General features: G+C 39.0%; 1 protein-coding gene across 4 annotated transcripts in view; it reads right to left on the bottom strand.

The window, feature by feature from the left end:
• The window catches only part of ATP8A1 (ATPase phospholipid transporting 8A1), a 104,154-nt gene extending 86,134 nt beyond the window's left edge, over window positions 1–18,020 (bottom strand). For 2 of the 4 annotated variants that reach the window (XM_035323386.1, XM_035323389.1), the window contains exons 1-5: window positions 17,730–18,020; window positions 8,716–8,830; window positions 6,755–6,854; window positions 4,990–5,088; window positions 1,656–1,701 (exon numbers count right to left, since the gene is read on the bottom strand). In XM_035323386.1, the coding sequence (XP_035179277.1) occupies window positions 1,656–1,701; window positions 4,990–5,088; window positions 6,755–6,854; window positions 8,716–8,830; window positions 17,730–17,778 (409 nt within the window). In that variant the 5' untranslated portion in view covers window positions 17,779–18,020. The remainder of the gene's footprint in view (window positions 1–1,655; window positions 1,702–4,989; window positions 5,089–6,754; window positions 6,855–8,715; window positions 8,831–17,729) is intronic. The other 2 variants (XM_035323385.1, XM_035323388.1) reach the window with 1 other exon arrangement.
• Window positions 18,021–18,997: the final 977 nt, after the last annotated feature.

Below are 18,997 nucleotides of genomic sequence, written 5' to 3'. Positions count from 1 at the left end.
TTTTTTAATTAGCATCAGTTACAAAGCTACTGAAGATTGATGTGCAAAAAGAAAATGAAAATAAAATTTTTAGATATGTATCAATGCACAGATAGCTCCAAGAGACTGCTCTCTTTTAATGTGTCTCCCAGCTTTCAAACTGTCAGGATGCTTATTTAAGCACCTGACCAGAGGATTCAATTCTTATGAAAGCAAGTGTTGATTTCATAAAAGTGGAGCAAATTCTAGGAAAAGCATATTGCCTTTACATCTAAGTTTTCATCGATGTTCTTTGCAGATTGACCCTTTTCCTATATATCTACATGTCTGTAAGCTATTAACTAACCTGCTTAATAATTATTTAGGAAAAGATAAGTTCTCTTACCCCTTCCCTGAAGTTTATTAGTGCTGATATGCTCAGGGCAATGGTAAATGGAGCAGTCTCCCTTTCAGACATCACACAAGCCATTTTCATGAGCATCTCTCACCAATCAGTTGATCATTACACAAAATCCATATTAACAAACCATTTCCCTTCATTGGGAAAACTGCAGATCCAGAGTGATGACTGGCTGTAATACTGTAGAAAGGAGTTTAACGCGCTAAATGGAAGGAAGCTGTCAGCTTTTCTTGCTAGACTTGTTACCTGCTGCTTTAGCTAGTTAAAATCAGCTCACAAATGGGTGAGTCAAATTCATGGAAACATGCTGTGAGATCTGAAATCTCAAGAGTACTTTACCCCAGCCTCACCCAATAAGCTTTTAAGCATAATTAACATGCATGACATTACATTAAATCTGTTTTCTTATGAGGGGAAAAAAAAAAAAAAAAGTGGTGTTGCTGTGAGCTTTTTATATTATAGAATACTTGCCCCATAAAGTCTTCTGCAGCCTGGCTTTCACATTCATGTCTCCCATTTTTCAGCTGTCTCTAACAAATATCTTTCAAAAGCATGCTCCATCTGCCCTATGGAACATTGCTTCACCACACTGCAGAATGTATGCTTCATCACCTCAGACTGCATGACAGTGTCTAGTATCTGTATGTGCAGCTTGGGAAAGCAAAGTCATCCCTAATGCAACCTAGCACATCAAAATCCTCTAAGCTTTTTTTTAATAGTAACAAAAATTTAGAATTAATAAAAAATTTAGAATTAGTTAATTACCTAACGTTAACTGAGATACAGATGGACTTTAATGAACACAGAGATAAAGGAAAACCCATAGGCAGAATCCATACAGGCATGTGCCATTTCATTAACAATTTTGTATGTTTAAAACACAACTGAAGGTAGAGCTGAATATATAACATAATACTCACATTGCTATTTTTCAGGGTTACAGAATTGCTGAATAGATGAGCGCAAAATGATGGATTACTATACTGATTAACTTCTTAGTTATTGTTTTGACATTATATTTGACAATACACTCAAATATTGCTTTGAGAGTACACTGATATCAGTGTTATGTTTATGTGAATCCTGCATTAGCTTAAACTAGTTTCTCAGCACTAGAAATACTTTTGTGCCAAATTTTGAAGAAATCTGCACAATGAATTTTCCAGCTCATTTACCCATGTACTCAACAGTTAGGATTACATTGTTAGCATTTGCAAAAACTTCAAGATCACCACCCTACACAACCACAATCAATAAGCTTCAAAAAATTTCCTACCTTGAGTTTGTTTCTTGTTCACCGCATTATCAGCTTTATGCCTTTTCTGAATAAAAATGCACAATGGTTAAAGGCTTCTGTTGAAATAAAACTTTCACACTTAAGATGAAAAACACATTTATTACTCCCTCCTATTCATCTATTTAATACACAGATTTTATAACATTTTAAATAGAACTCTGGATTGTTTGCATAGTCTTGATCATCAAGAAAGTCACACCCAGATCTAGGCTAATAGTGTTCTAGTAACTCTCACATAGGCAATCACTATTTGAACAAATTCCTTGATCAAGGATGTGGTGTATTTATGTTCTGTAAACCTTCCTTCCTTGCAACTGGGAGATGACTCTAACAGAGCAAAGACCATGAAAGAATTCTTCAGGTAAGCATCAGATATAGTCAAGCTATGACTAAGTAAACTTAGCTTCACTTCTACATAACTACCTGCAGACTTCCGCAAAAAAGACATAAAAACAAACAAAATCAATTCAACCCCCCACCCCAATGTCTCTCAGTTTTCATATAGCTGTTAGAAGCCTTTTGATAAAAATCTTTTGATGCAGCTACTAACAACAGTATTTTCATGGTATAATCAAACTCATATTAGCTACAAAATGCTTAGGAGACTACTAAAACAGATTTTTGAATAGAGGTACACAATTCATGCCTCTTAAATAGAAACAAATTCAGAAGCAACATTGCAAATTGAAATGAAATAAACTGACCTACTTAAGAGGCATATTTCTAATAAAATGTTCGTATAACTGATCTGCCAGGTCTTAAAAGGGCACCTTATCACTTTACAAAGATTAAGGTAAGATATTATTTTTGAAAAGATTTTCAGAGATTATCATCAGACTCTCTTCGCAAAAAGATGCCTGATTTTACAGATAAACAGCCTTTGATTGACAAGAAGGCACAGTAAATTGACCAAAGCAGGGTAGTTATTTGCCCAGAGGGAGAGTCTCCTCCAGCTTGAAAAGTAACAGTTTAATTTTAGTTGCTTTCTGAGCTATGCTGGGTGAAAATCATTGGAAACTGTCAATAATCTTGCACTGCACAAGTTTTGCTACCACTTCTGAACCATACATGGAAAACACATGCTGTTAGTGAATAGTGTCTTCTGCTTACATCTTCTATTTCTTGGGATTACACTCTAGAAAAGGAAACATTTGGTTCTTGCATGCAAGTATTACTTTGATAAGCAGATTTATTTATATCAATATATAAAGTTTGTCATCTAAAAGCAGATTAATCCTGCTTTAGTATCAGATGAAGATAACCATTCCTGAAGAACTTAGCTACCTCACTGTGTAAAGAAACTAAAAAGAAATTAAGGATGGAAGGAAAACATACTGAATATTTTTTACTATGGAGCAAGTGGTAAACTTTCCCAGGAAAAAAAGTACAGCTGTCATAGTCAAATATTCCTGCATGTTATAACCAGGAGGCAATGCTACATTTCATATCTATTTCACTAGAAAAAAAATAAGATTTCTTTTTCAGACAATGACCTGTAAAACTCAGCTGTGTATGTGAGAAATTCCCAATGTTATCATCAGCTACACACGCACACACACACATTCACAAAGCCTTTTGATTAGCAGCTCAATTCTCCCAGTCAGCTACTTCAACTCATTCAGTTTCAACTAAGCACTCTAGGAATTAACTACATGCTGAGGCAATGTAAACTTAACAAAAGGAAAAATAATATGTGAATTGCCTTTAGGTAATTCTGTAGTAACCAGTAATAAGAACTTTCATTGTTTAAGCTCATATATGGCAAAAACAACCAAACAAAAGATCCAACCCTCAACATGTTCCCTGTCTTCTGCTACAAGCCAAACTATACATTTAATGTTGCAAAGAGCAAATGATAGAAACAAAATGACATAGAAGAGGAGGAAGATGAGGTAATTTTAAAAAGGACACTCTGTACAGTAGCAGCAGCCTCAGTTTTATATTTGCCTAGACACTGACAGATGGTATAAGTCTGTAAGCATGAACAGCAGAATTGTTAAAAATATCTGAAAGAGCATGAATTGATTTTATGGCTTTTTAAAAGGGATTTTGTTTACGTAACTGGAAATCAACAAAGACATTTAAGGAGAAGCCCACTATAGGGCGGCAAACACTGTAAATGCAAAACAGAACGAACACATTAATGGACACAACATTGTCTCTTGCAGGACCTCTCAACTCTTTGGCCCAGGAACATCACAAAACCCAGGGGGACAATTTATCTTGCCTACCATCCATTCTCAAAGTTAACTGAGTAGACTGAATGAAGTGTCAGCAGAAGAGGCTGCTGAGTACCCAGCCACTCTCCATTTCAGAATTTCTTTGTAGCTCATCACTCCTCTTCCTGAACATGTTTCTGCACATACACTGTAAGTCTGTTCAAACACAATACACCTGATGTTCCCAGGAAGCTTACTCTTCTCGTGCTTGGAAAGATAACACTACTTGCAACGCTTTACAAAAATCATGAGGAGCAGCCCACAATACCAAGAATGGGGAACCTTGTCCTCCACATGACAAGGCACTCTCTGATATATTACATCTAAAATCTTGTCCTCTTATCTGCGGAACTAGTACAGAACAAAAAAGGATGAAGAAACTCTTGACATCTGAAGAATGATTTGGTAAATCAAGACTAGACTGCACCATTTGTATCTAACGAATTAAAGCTAACTCATTTGTATTATTTGAATTAGAGAGACAGGTTCTGGGATATGATTTCGATAAAGAACGGGCAGGGAGGTACAGAGAAAACCCCAACAACCTTTGTTGGAATTGAAACAAAGATTGCCATTCCTTTCCCTACCCACAAAATAAAAGAAATTAGAATGGATGCTTCCAAGCCATGACAATATCCTGGCTCTTTTAAAATTTTCATTCAATGGAATAAGAAAGCCAAATAACCACTACTGCATACGGTGACTCCAGGAAAGCTTGGCATAGGTGGACACCGGCCTTACAACGATAAGCATTCCATTTGTGTTCCTGGCTGGGAGACATCAATGTATCACATTTATCAACAAGATATGAAGACTAACAATAAATTGCACTGGGCTGGAACAACAGGAAAAACTGAAAAGCCTATTCCCCTTGCTGTCTACAAAACTGTGCAAAATTGAAACAGTGAAACCACAGATTTTATGCCTCTGACTTTAAAAAAGGACTCATCTGATGCACTGACCTGGATTTCACAGCTGGGGAAAGCCTGTTTTTAAAACTTTAAAAGTGGCAGAGAATTATTCAACAGGTTTTCTGCAATATAATCTATGAAAAAAATCAAATTATTTAGAAAATATTGCTATTAAATACTTACAATATCTTCTATTATCTCTTTCACTGCAGCTACAGCTAAAATAAATAAAAGAGGGACCAATGTTGTATAACGGCCTGTTGGTGATACATCTGGAATTTGCTATTAAGAAGAGAGAAAAAAAAAGTGTTTGAGTTCCTGATTGAAAACATACTTTTAATACAAGAAGCAGAACTTTCTGTGCAAACACAGAGATGAAAACTGGATTCATTATTTAGATAGGGTGCTGATTATTAAGGTATTATCTTTTAATCAAACAAAGCTGATACAACAAAACTATGTTTACATTTTAGATAGAACAGAGTTCAGCAGTTACTTTCAGAGGGTTTAGTATCTGCAAGAGATTCACCTTCATGTGTTTCAAATTAAATTTAAACACCTATTCATAACATACAATTATGTTTCTTTTCAGTTTAGATTTTTTGTTACAGTGAACACAACTCCAAGGTATTTTTAATTACTTAGGTTTTTAATTTCTAAAAGATTTTGTGTTATACTAGTTACTGATAAATTTCAAACAGCTAAGACTACTGTAAGAAATTAGCTTTTGCTAAGCAGGTATAAGCATAGATAATGCAAGTGCATGTATACATAAAATCAATGCAGAGAAAGTGTTAGTTATGTGATATATATTGATAACTATTTGTAGTTATCTTTATATTGATTAGAGTTGTTAATGGCCACATTGACAGGGTAGATTATTCCTGCCTTAATAGGTTTAGAACAGGCAATGCAGCCTATATGACTACAAGATTTTGCAAGAGTAGAGTAATAAGTAGTCCTCGATGTGGTTAGAACACGTATCCAATTATTCATAAATGGTTTTGAAAAACAAACAGTATTATTTATGAATTATATAAATTTATTTTTGCTATGACCACAATGGGCATCTGAAAGAAACCACGATGTTATATGCATGCATGCTATTTTTCTTGGAACAAGACAAATATACATCTGTTTTCAAAGTTACTCTAGACTACATTTCCAAACAATTATATGGAAACCAGGCAGAAAGTTAATGGACAATTGTCTGTAAGTCAGCTGCAGTCAAAGCAATCTATCACTTCTCCAGTTATTTCTGCCCTTTCATTCCTCCTTACATGTATAGCCAAATATCCCCTTTCCAATTACACATTATTTTCCAGGTAAAATATGAAAGCAAAGGGGCACCAGCTCATATCTCAGTTCCATTACCCTGTATTTGTTACTCCTGTTTCTGTGATGTCACTGATTGGTTGGTAGCAGATGGCGGTCTTGTAACTCCATGATTGCTTCCTATCATTCCTCGTCCTACACCCAAATCACCCACCTGCTGGGTTCTCATCCAGTAATGCCAAGTCTCAAACAGTTTCAATCTCACATTCTACATCTGCTAGCTTGAAGTGCAGTGGCACCACAAGTAATGCTGCTGGACCACTGGACTAGCCTGAGATGCCAGATGGGGTCAAGAGGATGTTTGTTTAGAAACCATAGGTTTCCAGGTAGACAAAGCTAGTGAAACCCTAAACTTCTGATTTTTCTCTTTTCCTCTAGAAAATAGTTCAAGCTTCCTGTGCAGAAGCATCCTACAAAACTGTTCCAAGCACTTAGAGCAACAGCAAAGAAGCCTGTATAAGTGCAGAGGAATCAACTTTCATTTGCTGAAACATCTAAAGCAAAGGAGGAAAAAGTACACATAGCAGTGTATGCACTTTTACTTTTATAATTTTTGTTTTGTTAATGCTCTCCCAGTAAGTTTCAAACATTAGCATCTTATTGTTGATCTTACCTGAAGTAATGCAATAAAAAGAAAAAATGCATTAGCAGCTCTTCTGAACTGGGAATAAAGGAACCTTGGCAGGAATGTGATTATGTTGTACTTTGCAGTGCTAAAAGAAAAAGACAAAACCAAGTACAATTATAATAGTAAGAAAAAATTTCATATGTATTCCTTTCCTCTCAGTTATACAAGCTTTCAAATACAATAGGACCTTCTGTAATTTCTGTGTGAGCAAACAGATTCATTTTTGACTAAAAAAGAAATCTGAAGACTTCCATAGACATATCCACACACTTCTATGAACTAGCTAACCAAGGAAAGTGTCCATCGACCACAAAAACTGTTGTGAGTTTTAATTTTGAGGTAAGAAATTTCCTTGTCACCTCTGCATGCTTTGCGGACAGCAGTCAAGCTCTGCTGTGACTCAGTTACAGGCAACAAGGAGAGGAAAAAATGAAGAGAAACAGGCAAGTGGTTGCACTGAGGAACCAGGTAGTAAAAAACTTAAGCTCACAGCTCTGACGCCCCAGAACAGTACCCTACCCAGCAATCTGTGGCAGACATTTGGTGAGTAATTCTGCACCATGACTCAAGTGCAGACAAAATTCTTGAGCAAGAATTAGCAGTCAAGCCAGCATGAGAAGGGTGCTAAATCAAAACTGAGGAGCTGTGGGGCTTCTGTGCTGCATATGAATTTTCATAATCTAATGAATCTTGAAGACTAAAAAAAAATAATAGGATCAACTGAAATTAAATGATGCAATACATCTGAGAAAGTAATAAAAATATAATATTCATTAAATGTAAAAGCCTATACCTTTCACTGAACTGAAAGTTTACCTCTTTTAAAAACTGAAAATATTGGATATCAGGTGTAGTTTTGAAGGCTTGAAGAGCAGAATATAGCTTATCCTAGCGTAACTATCTTGGCTAAGCCATCAACACAAAATGTTTGAACACCCATCTTTTCATCCGCCTTACACTCATTTAAGAGCAGACTGTTACCATCCTGAAAAAATAACAATTAAAACGATACCAAATATGACAGACAAAAGACTAGTAAGGATATTTTGGACTCATTTTAAAGTTAATAATATTTACTTTAACTTTGCATAAAATACTCAATCTAAAGGTGGAGTTGATATATCATATACAGAGCTAAACAGTGTCAAGAAACAAAGAAAAAGACAGAAAAGAAGTGACTCGGTCAAGAGTGACTCAATCAAGCTAAGTCACATAAACAAAAAGCTTTATAAAGTATCTCAAGTCCATGACAAAAAACCACCACATTATTTTTAATGTCTATAAAATATCTGCATGTATCAAATGTACCTTCAGAAAGCACACCTGCCTGAGACAGAATACCTTCGCCATTCAATTACTTTGAATTTTAACAACAGAACTGAAGGACATTATCAGATCTAGATATATCTTACTTATGAGCATTCAGTATGTTTTTAAAATTAAATTTAAAAATAATAAAAAAAGAAAATAATCAGCAGGGTCCTAAAGACCAAACTGGAAATTCAAAACTAGTTTCATAAGCAGCAACAGCATCCTTGTAGTTGGTTGACTGAAAAAAGGCAGTTTCCAAAGCTCAGAATGAGATGTTCAAGCAAAGCACACCTACACTGGCATTCAGCTATCAGAAATATGTTTGAAAATCAAAGATAAAGTGAACTTCAACAAATCCGTACCCTAGGGATATGCCAATGGTGCAGCTGTAAATGTCCCATGCAGACTTTTCCCCACTCTGTTCTTAAAATTTCTGAAGATCAGGTTTGTATATTAAACAGATTGGGTGTTCTAGTCATTGCACTTCATTCCTCCCTTCAGAGTCAGCAACTATTACTAATGGCTGGAGGAAATGGCAGAGGTGGAATAAACAGAAACTTTTCTTAGATTTTGCTAAGCAGTATGCAACATTCTGAAAAAAAAAAATATGTATTCACAAAAACATGAGTTAATACCTGACATGGTTATTGCAGAATTTGGTTAACTGGGGCTGATTGATGAATATAGTCCTCAGTTCTTCTTGATCAGCTAGAGAAGTTTTCTCTGAAACATCATCTGTCTTCTCATAGCCTGTGAACACGGAGGGATTTTTAATAGAGATAGATAAATGGACAGAAATACATACACAAGACTCAAAGCACTTCACAACAACAATAATACATCTATTGTGAATGTGAACTCTGTTTCTTACAATAAAAGCAATGTTAATTAAAAAAAATAAAGTTTTAGTCACTTAAACTATATATGTGATAAGGAAGGTAAAAGGCATGTAGTCAAGAAGTTTTGTAAAGCTATGATAATGAAAAATAACTGTAAAATCTGCTCAATTAATGAGTACCCTCAAATAGCTTGTGCTACTTCATGGCAATATGAAATGAACTATGGTCTGTTGATACATTTCAATCCAGAAGAGAGCAGACAAAATAATAACAATAAAAATAAATCTTTCCCCTTTCTCAGCTGGGTGATCTTAGTTGCAGTACAGGGGCAAGTAAGGATTTAAAAAGGAAGACGTTAAAAGAAATACACAAATGGTAACATAAGGAAAGAGCAAGAAGTTTAGGAATAAACTGTTTTTTCCTTACTGGTATTATTGGTAATCTGACAAGTATGCAATATAGACTGAGAAAATCTCCATATTGTATACAGATCATTCAGCATATTACTTTCTAGTCTTGCATGTAAATTTTTTCTGCATTGCTAGCTGCTGAATTTAAAGGAAAATCAAATATATAAAGGAACATTTACTCTAGGTTTTATACAATTCATTCCATACTTCTTGATCTATTTTCTTGCTTTGTCTGCCCTATAGACAAATAACACACTTTTCTCTTCATGCTTCTTTTAAACTAAACTGTTACACACACAACTATAGTAGTGTAACAATTAAGACTTTGCATAAGAATAGAGGTAAGTTTCCTACAAAAACCTTGCAAAATTTTAACCATTAATCTCAATGTCTGAAAAACAGTTCCCTATGAGGCTGTCCAAACAATGAAATTAAATACAAAAAGTATGTGTCTACTATAGCTATCAAATCAAAATAACTCACAAATTCTATTTATTTGTATAAATCACCTGTTCTGAGAAATACTCATAGAAAATTCTATGTCACAGCTAAAGCTAAATAAATGCAGAAAACCAATGCAACCTACCCTACAGTTAGGTCAACTGTCCTCTTCCAATCCTCAAGAACCTCCCCAGACCACCATGAGCTTTCAAAGACAACTCAGAGAGCCCTGACAGTGAGGTCGGCGCTCACAGAGCCCAGCAGAGCCCACAATCTTCTGTATTACCCATTTGTGTTCCCTAACCTGATCCTCCCCCACCTAGGTAAGTCTTCGTTGCTGCAGACTTTCCCACCAGTAACATGAACCTGCAGTTCCTGATACTACTACACAGGAAATCCTTCCAGTTCCCCCATGGAAAGGCACACATCTGACACATTTTTAGTCAAGCTTCGGTATTCATCTCAAGAATACCCCTCAGAGGACGAGCAGCCAGCCGAACAGGTGCCCACACACTACTCTTTGACTTAAGGAACTACACAAAAGCACTTGGCAGGCTAAGCCAGACATTTCCTATTCCTGTCATTACCCACCCTTAGAAAGGCACCTCCTGTGTGTGACCTCCAGCATGTGATTCCATGAGCACACACAGGTGTAACACCACTGGACACAGGCACATCGCCATGAATGTGCGGTCGTCAGCCGTCACAGCAGGACATCCAGTCACACCATTACATCCAAGTCTGAATCCATCACACAACGAGTGCACCTTCATCCCAAGTATACAACGCCTTCCAGTTGCTCAGTGAAGGAACTAACATACAAAATAGCTTCTGAGAGAGCTTTGGTGGAAGAGTTGGAAACTCTTCTCTCAGTACCAACCCACCCTGACTAACTTCAGAAAATAAGGGAAGAGTTTACACATTTCTAGAATATACTACTTTGATTTTGCAGAATTAAAGCTTCTGGAAGTACAAACCTTGAGTATAAACAGTGATAGAGTTAAAGCAATGTTAGCAGGCATCATATATTATATACTACCTATTTGTTTAAAAGACAAAGGAACTATAGACATCTATTTTCATATGTTAGTATTAAGGTGTTTATTTGTTCTTCTTAAAACAAAAGGTCAGCAACGAGGTGCTTAGAAGCTTCGTAAACTTTCATTGCCTTCCCTTCCACTACCTTGAATTCACGTTCTTCAATCCTTACTTAAAAAGGAAGCTTCAGAATAAGTTCTGAGCCTCACACGCAGCCCTCCATAGCCCGCAGCTTCAGCAAAAGGTGTGTTAGACTACCTTCAGAGCTTTTAAGGTTACACATCTCTCTCACTTCTTTGCCTAAACTTTGAAATACATCCACTGGAGTACAGACTACACTCCCACACAAAACTCAGTATCAAGAAGGTACAATTTTTCTTCCTCAGTTGTGTCCGTATGTGTATGCACATAAAAAACTTCTGAGAGTTCATATATTACTGAAATTATTATGTTGACTAGGATGGCAAATATGCTTAATTTAAGTGACTGATTTTTTTTCAAGCAGAACTCTTTTTGAAATACTCTACTTTCAGATGTGATTAGCAGAAAGTGTACAGAGAAAACAGAAGTGTTGAAATTTTAATTCAGCATTTGATAAAGAGCTGCTACATCCCATCCCACCCTCCCACAATGCTATTTCTTTACAATATACCACTCTTGGGAATAGTAGCACTACGTCTTGCTTCCACTACCTACCCAAAATCTTCCCAAAAGAGTCAGCATGCCCAGGTTTCAGTTACTCTGCTGTGCGTTTATCTCGGTTAGTACCAGATGCCTTACGCATGGTCAGAAATCAGACACGCTCTTCTTGCTGTGAAGCTGCTCATTTTCAGAACTTCCTGAGGTCAAAGAAAAATCTTTGCTGCACAGCTGTACAGCAAACAAAGCCTCAGGCACTGTTTCTGGGCTCTCTGCATGCCAGACATCTACAGGGACACCCTACCACCCTAGCCTGCATGCGAGGCAGACCTAGCCTAGAACAACTTTTTTATTTTTATTTTTATTTTTTATTTTTTTTCTTTCCTGAAGCCTATGCATTATGTTATATAGGTGAAGTTTCCCACTAGTTAGTTTCACAGGATGTAGGACCAAGTATTTAATAGCTACCACCTTGAGTGTGAATGGGAGTTTCTCTACATGATATATCCACTAGAACCACAACTGAAAATCTATCTCATTCCCAGGGATTGTTTGTATTCAGCATCTTAAGAAAACCAGCACAAAGCATTTCCAGTTTCTGCTGTCTCACCCACACTCATCTAGTATAAACAGATTAAGTCACCACAAGCTTTCCTTAATTACAGTAATTTATTCAAATATGACCTGCAAGGAAATCTTCAGGATCTTTTATTTACACTGGGTGAATAAAGAATTTGACAACAAATTGTTAGTACACAAATGGCCCAAAATAGTGTTAGGCACTAAAATTAAAAAGGAAGGATATTACACACCATGGTAGTACATGTTAAATTGAAATGCCTACCAATTACAGTCAAGGTGACAGAAACCAAGTCCACAAATTTGTTCCACAATTACAATGCTTCATTCAATCTGGCACCTTATGGGAAATCACGTCTGACATGCATTATTTAAACTACTCACTTTCCAATACGAAGTAGCACATCTATCAAAGTACACTCACAAACTCGAGTCTAACTGCATTACATCACACCCAGACTTTTAAGAGCTACATTTCTATGAAATTTTAAAAAACAAATCTACAGGCTAGAGCTCAGCTGCTGACTACTCTTCAGTGCAGCAGGTTACATGAAAGCTGACCGCTTTGCAAAAAGGAACCTACTAAGTGCTGTATTTCTTCCTCAAGGAGAGCGAGAACCCACTGGCATCAAACCAATCTGTATGAACTCAGCCTACTAATGAAATAAGCAGATGCCTGTCTCAAAAATGTTGCATACAAGTAATCACAAGTGAAAGGACATCCATGCTTGAGAATGGAAGGGAAATTTCACCTGTCACCTCTTAGTGAAAGTAGCTACTTTTTTAGTGAAGTGGGGGGAAAAGTTGCATTTAACACCCAGTAAGAAAAAATAAATAAGTTGTCTACCATTCTGTAATCCATTAGGTAGTCTGAAGAACACTGACCCAAATATTCAGAAAGTTGATGATGAAGAAAATAGACAATCCTTAAGTACAGAACCCAGACAGGAAAGATAAAAACAACAATACATGCAGAGTCAACAGCAAAGCATCAGCTATTACACATATCTGATTATGAAAAAAATACTGTGAAGTTTATGAGTAAGAACATATGATGAAGCAATCATTTTAAGCTCCTTTTGAAAAAGGACATAATTATTGCTGTGCTACAGATGTTAAACTGGAGTCCAACTAACTTGTTTCTTGTCTGTTCATCACACCAAGTGATCAGAAAAGCATTGTTCCAGGGCTCAACATTTAAAGTAGCATCACTCCATATTGGCTCTTATCTAAGGTAACAGCAAATCCTAAAGTAACACTCAGCAATAATTTTGAAGGCTTCTAGCCAGCAGGAGTAAAACTGCAATTATCACACTTTGGTCAGGAACTGTGGTGCTGCTCTAAGCAAGGTCTGTCATTTGGAAAGAATGAATACATTGCGAGATCCTTCTTCCTCTTTTGCAGCCTGTAGCACTGCTGATATTTGACCAGAGCTGAATTATCATACATATCATTATGGCATACATTCTTACTTCACCCACTGCCAGAAAAGCATCTGACTTGAAAAAAGTTGCAAGTCAGCACTTTAAAAAGCATAATTTGAAAATATGGAACAATTGGAACAAGTCACACTACTCTGACAATTCATTATGCAGAACTGGCAAGTTTTAAAGCTAATTTCCACTTAATATTCAGAATCATATCTGATTATATATATATATTATTTATGCCCCTACAGGGACAAAACAAATAAAAATAACCAATGAAACAATAACAACAACAACAAAAAGCCAAGCAACTGACTTGAGCTTTCTCCAGTAAGAGAACCCATTAAAGACCATGCTTTGCTTCCAAGAAGAAAAATCCAGAAGAGGCAACTATGTTCCATCACACAATATTTGCAGCGAATCTTTCTAAACCGGTTTTGATAATGAAGTTTCTAAATCAATAGATAAAACAACAACAATAAGTTCTAAACAGTAAACACTGTAGAAAAAATTTTAATATTTCCAATTTTTCCTTGACCGTAAATGCAGATAAGACTATAACATGGAAAGATAGGGGAGGCAAAAAAAAACCTCACTCAAATCACCAAAAGGATTTTAATACACTTCTCTTAATCATGAAAAACTTCTTTTATTCTCAAAGTATGACATTCAAAAGCTGATTCTGTAGCCAAGAAACACTTAGACTAGCAAGTCTGCTAGCTCACATTCCTGAAGAATAAAGCACAGTTCAAAGCTGCTTTCACTATGAGAAAGAGTGTGCTGTCAGAGCTATTAGTCCTAATGCCCCAATAAAACTTTGATAACACAACTGGCACTGAGAAGCTGCCCTCTGTACCTCTGAGGAGTCAAAGTACAGGAGGGGAATTGCAATCAGCTGCTCTAACCTGCCAGCACCGCTGAGGCTGCCAAGCCTGCATGATAACTAGACCCAATTTTTCCAGTTGTGAAGCACTGGCAATCTAAACATGGTCTGCAAAACAAACTTGTTAGGAAAAAAAACAGACTCAAGAGACAATAATGAGCACTACATTGGTAAAATGTTATATAGTCCAACAATCCAGTAGTAGAAATGCTTAAGGATATCTTAGGAATTACTAAAATGGACAGTCTGCTGAAAATAATCTGATCATTACTACAGAATTTCAGAATAATCACCCTCTTCTTATGAAAGTCGTGACATCTTACACGAGTTCAGCTTCACCTAGCTTTCATACAGGCATTTGCCTCCACCAATATGAAGAATTTGTTATTAATGTTGTTGGCAGACAGCACAACAGCAACTCAAATTTCTCTACAATCTAATATAGTTCACTGAACTCCAGCAATACATGAAGGAAAGCATTAAACATTTCTATTTTCAGAAGATTAGAGAACCCGAATAAAAACTGTCAACCCCAATGCCACTCTCCCAGAATACATCAAAAGAAAAAACCAGCTTTGAATAATTCCACTTCCTATTATTTAATAGATGCATATATTAACCGTGTAGCTATAAATAGTTAAAACAAGCATAGTTAATTACTGTATTAACTAACTCTGTACGTCGGCCACGCTACTCAAAGATTTCCCCATGGGTTTTGCAACTGCAGAACACATGACATGAATGCTATTTCTATAGCACCAAACATCTGAAGCCCAGGATGGATTCTGAATTAAGGCTACTGGTGCTGGAAACACATTGTAGAGATTTCCTAAATCAGTTTAGGAGGGCCACACCTTCCATGCCTTGAGCAAGATTTCTTTGGTACAAACACCAGTTGTGTAGAACTGCAACATTTCCTAAGATGAACTGCAAGTGTTCTTTACAACAGGGATAATAGGCAAAAATCTATTAAAAATGATTATAGGCATGCCTAGTTATCTTTTATCAGCCATGAAGAGCACAAGATTCTGCAGAGGTTTGGGAGAATACCGCCGAAAAAGTAGCTGCTTTTAACCAAATTCCTTCCTCGATGCAGGTAACGTGTTGTCTTACAGATGTTAACACATCTACAATTTTTATTTTGCAATAATTTACAGACTGTAGTATTACATCCTCTGTGACTGTCAACCAATTCTTGGGAATGATACATGTGTGCATCATTCTGACAGGTCTTGGTTTATTCTACCTGAGCACAGCAGCCGATTTTCTCTAATAACAGTATTACTATCTCTTTATGCCAGAGAGGGCTTAGTTCTGAGATGATGTCAAGGCAGTCCAGACTGATAAGGTAACTCATGATCCATGGAAAAGGTCTCTGAGGCAGAAATTAGCTGCTGCAGTGCCAGGAGAGAAAAATGAGGTTTTAACCCCATCCAACACAGAAATTCTAGAACAAAGAAGGTAATATTAGCTTTTCTATCAGATCCCCTCCTGTCTCAAGCTACTCTAAGGAATGGCCTGTGCTATTACAACACTTACGGAAACTGCTCTTTGTGATTACAGTATTAACAGTGGCTTCCAAAGAACGTACAGTGACCTTGCCATTAACAAAGAGTTTCCTACTCTACACCATAGATAAGACTTCAGTGGGGGTCCCAGAAGGCTGCGTTATCATCACTTTGCACAGTGCTTATCTAAGAGACTCCTATCATGGCCAGAGACAGGGTTTTACAGATACTTTATGTCACTTTCAAGTGCTAGGGATATCACTCACACTGCAGAACTCTCAAGCCTCTTAGAAAATTGTGACGTTTACTTATGAAGCACTGTTTAGAACCACAAGCCACACAGTCCACACAGAATAAATTTGGAAGCTATTTATCCCAAAAAGAAACAAACAAACAAAAAAAGTAAAAGACTCACTGAAATTGATTCCATTGTGAATGAACCAAATGGAAACGAAACAAACTAGGAAGGTTCACATTAATCTATGCTTGGAGACATAGTAACAGTTTTTAAATGACTTCTCTTTGAGTAATGGTATGGATAGTACAGCATGATACAATGTAGCAACTCCATTGTTATGATGAAAAGCTTTCACATCATTTCCCTGAAGTTGTATTTCTTAAAAGAAATTTCATACCTATTTTCAGTGCAGAAACCTATTAATCCTTGTATTCAGCTCTTCAACAGTCATCCAACTTTGAACACTCTTCACATAAACTGGATTTTTTTCCCCTTTTCACTACATCTGCACTTCTTAGAAAGACATTCACTTTTAGGGAACATCACATTTGTTCATTTAATAATCCTCAAGATTCCTGTTAGTTATATGGTTTTAAAAAAGCACAAATAAATTGGGAAAATTGATGCTTTAGCTTTCAGTGAAAACCATCTGACTTGAAAAGAACGACTGGAAAAGAACTGAAATTAAGCAGTGAGCATTTGGACACCTAGCCAGTGCCATTATACGCCTCTGCTAATGACTGTGGGTACTGCATCACAGCTACTCTGGCCGTAAGCACATTTCAAAAGCATCCCTGGAAGTATGCATCTTCTTCATTGCTTTTCAGAAAGACATATTCCTCCACTTTCTTGGCCAGCTAACCTTGCCTAGGAAGTAAAAGGTAGCGCCAGAAACCTTGCAAACCTACTTTTGGGGGAGAAAGGCACATAAGGTGGTATAAACAGGAAAGAAGGTCAAGATAACATCTTATTTCTAATTTTTTTCTTCACACTCGTGCTAGAATAGAGAAAAAAATCAAATCTATAAAAAGTAATCTGTTTGGAAGAAGGTGGAAGGATACAGGAGAAAGTTTTTACTTCCCTACGTGACCAAAGACAAAGGATATTCTACACAGCGCAGTGGCCTGATTTACGTGCAAAACCTTTAACACAGACAAAGGGATAAAACCTGCATGCCCACCTCACCAAGTGCGTGTCATCAGGGCGACACGACTGTCATTATGTACAGCAGCAGAACATAGTAAGCTATCCCAATGCGCTGCCGCGTTCGTATTTGTGATTTCACGCTTTATTTCTGCATGCAATAATCGTTGTATTATAATAATTCACTGCAGCCATTCTCTTTGTAAGCCAGCTATGGACACGCTGCTGCTGTCTGAAGGCTTAAACCAGGACCCTCAGCCGGGCATTGCAGACACCGGCACAGGCCGATCCCCTCAGGTAGGGTCTCCCCGCCCTGGGATCGCCGGCGGAGGACAATGACAAGCCGACAAGGCGGAAAAAAGCGGCAGCACCCGGCCGCCACCGCAGAGGCCCGGCGAGAACCCCCCCTCACAACCACCCCCCCAGGGACTCCCCTCTCAGCTCGGCTCCCCGCGGCGCTGCGGTACCGGCCCGGCATGGAGGCGGCTGCCGGGCGGCGCTTACCCTCGGCGCGGGAGCGGATCTCCGACACCGTTTTCTGCACCGCCGGCATGGCCGCGGGGCGGTGGCGGCCGTGTGGTGATGGTGGCGGCGGTGGTGAGGCGGCCGCCCTGCACCTGCTGCCCTGCGATCGCGGCCGGGAGCCGGGCCGGGGGCGGCAGCGAGGGCTCCCCTCAGAGCGGCGGCGGGAGCCTCACGCCTCAGGCGCCGCCGCTCCCAACCGACCGGCGCGGCGCCAGCGCTCCTCGCTCGGCCCCTCCGGAGCCTACCAACTCCGCCCCGTTCCCCCCTTCTCTCACGCCGCCTCCTCGCTCCGTCGCCTGCCCGCCGCCATCTCACGCCCCCCCCCCCGCCGGCTCAGCCTCAGCGGGCAGCGGCCGGACGAGCGGCGTGCGGGACCCGCTTCTGCAGCGAGAGGAGCGTTTCTGAAATCGTCCCTCCCCGTGACGGGAGGGGAATGGAACGTGCCAAGCCTTGGGCCGCTGCCCGGCGCTAGGAGAGCTGGGCGGGCGGGGGATGGCCGCCCCCGTCCCTGTCACCGCCTCCGTCCGTGTCCCTGTCACGGTCCCGTCGGGGGGCTCAGGGGGTAGCAGTGGGCGCAGGGCAGGCTGCGGAGCTCTGGTCAGGCTGCCGAGGGAGGGCTGGTGCTGCCCTGCTTCGCGGGAGACTTCCAAACTGTCGCCCAGCTTTTTATTTTCAGCCTCGTAATTCCCAGTGTCGCAGTCTGCCAGCCCCGAGCCGGTGTGACGCCGAGCTGCCCTGCCGTGTGGGCTGGTGGAAAGGAGGTCCCAGCTGCAGGTGCCTCGGGCTGAGGCAGCAGTGGTGGTTTTACTTGGAGGCTGTTGACGTGACACTTGTTCTGTGCAGCTGCAACAGGCTGAGGAACGTGTCCCCGGCGTGTTGTGCCTGCGTCTCGGTAAAAACAGCCACCCTCACTGTGTGAAGATGCAGAAGAAATCAGGAAAGGGGGTAGTATTTGGAGCTGCGGGTCTTCTTGGCGTGGTTGTGGTTTGCCTCCATTGCAGTCGGGCAAAAAGCACGGTCCTGCCTAGAGGAAGATGGAAGTGATGGAATAGAATAACACTACTGTTGGCCTGGAGGTCTTGAGGGGTTTTGAGTCTGACACGACCCCTAAAGGTCAACACCATGTCCTCCAAAAAGTAGGCAATACAGCCAGGCTGCAGAGGTGGGATTTCTGCATCTTTACAGAGCGTACACATATGCTATGAAAAGATACATGTAGTCTTTCTTAATAACAACAAAGTCTTTTG

This window comes from Oxyura jamaicensis, chromosome 4 (genome assembly GCF_011077185.1).
Source record: "Oxyura jamaicensis isolate SHBP4307 breed ruddy duck chromosome 4, BPBGC_Ojam_1.0, whole genome shotgun sequence".
In the NCBI taxonomy this organism is placed as follows: Eukaryota; Metazoa; Chordata; class Aves; order Anseriformes; family Anatidae; genus Oxyura; species Oxyura jamaicensis.
The sequence above is the reverse complement of the archived record's forward strand: the minus strand, read 5'-3'. Positions and strand labels throughout refer to the sequence as shown.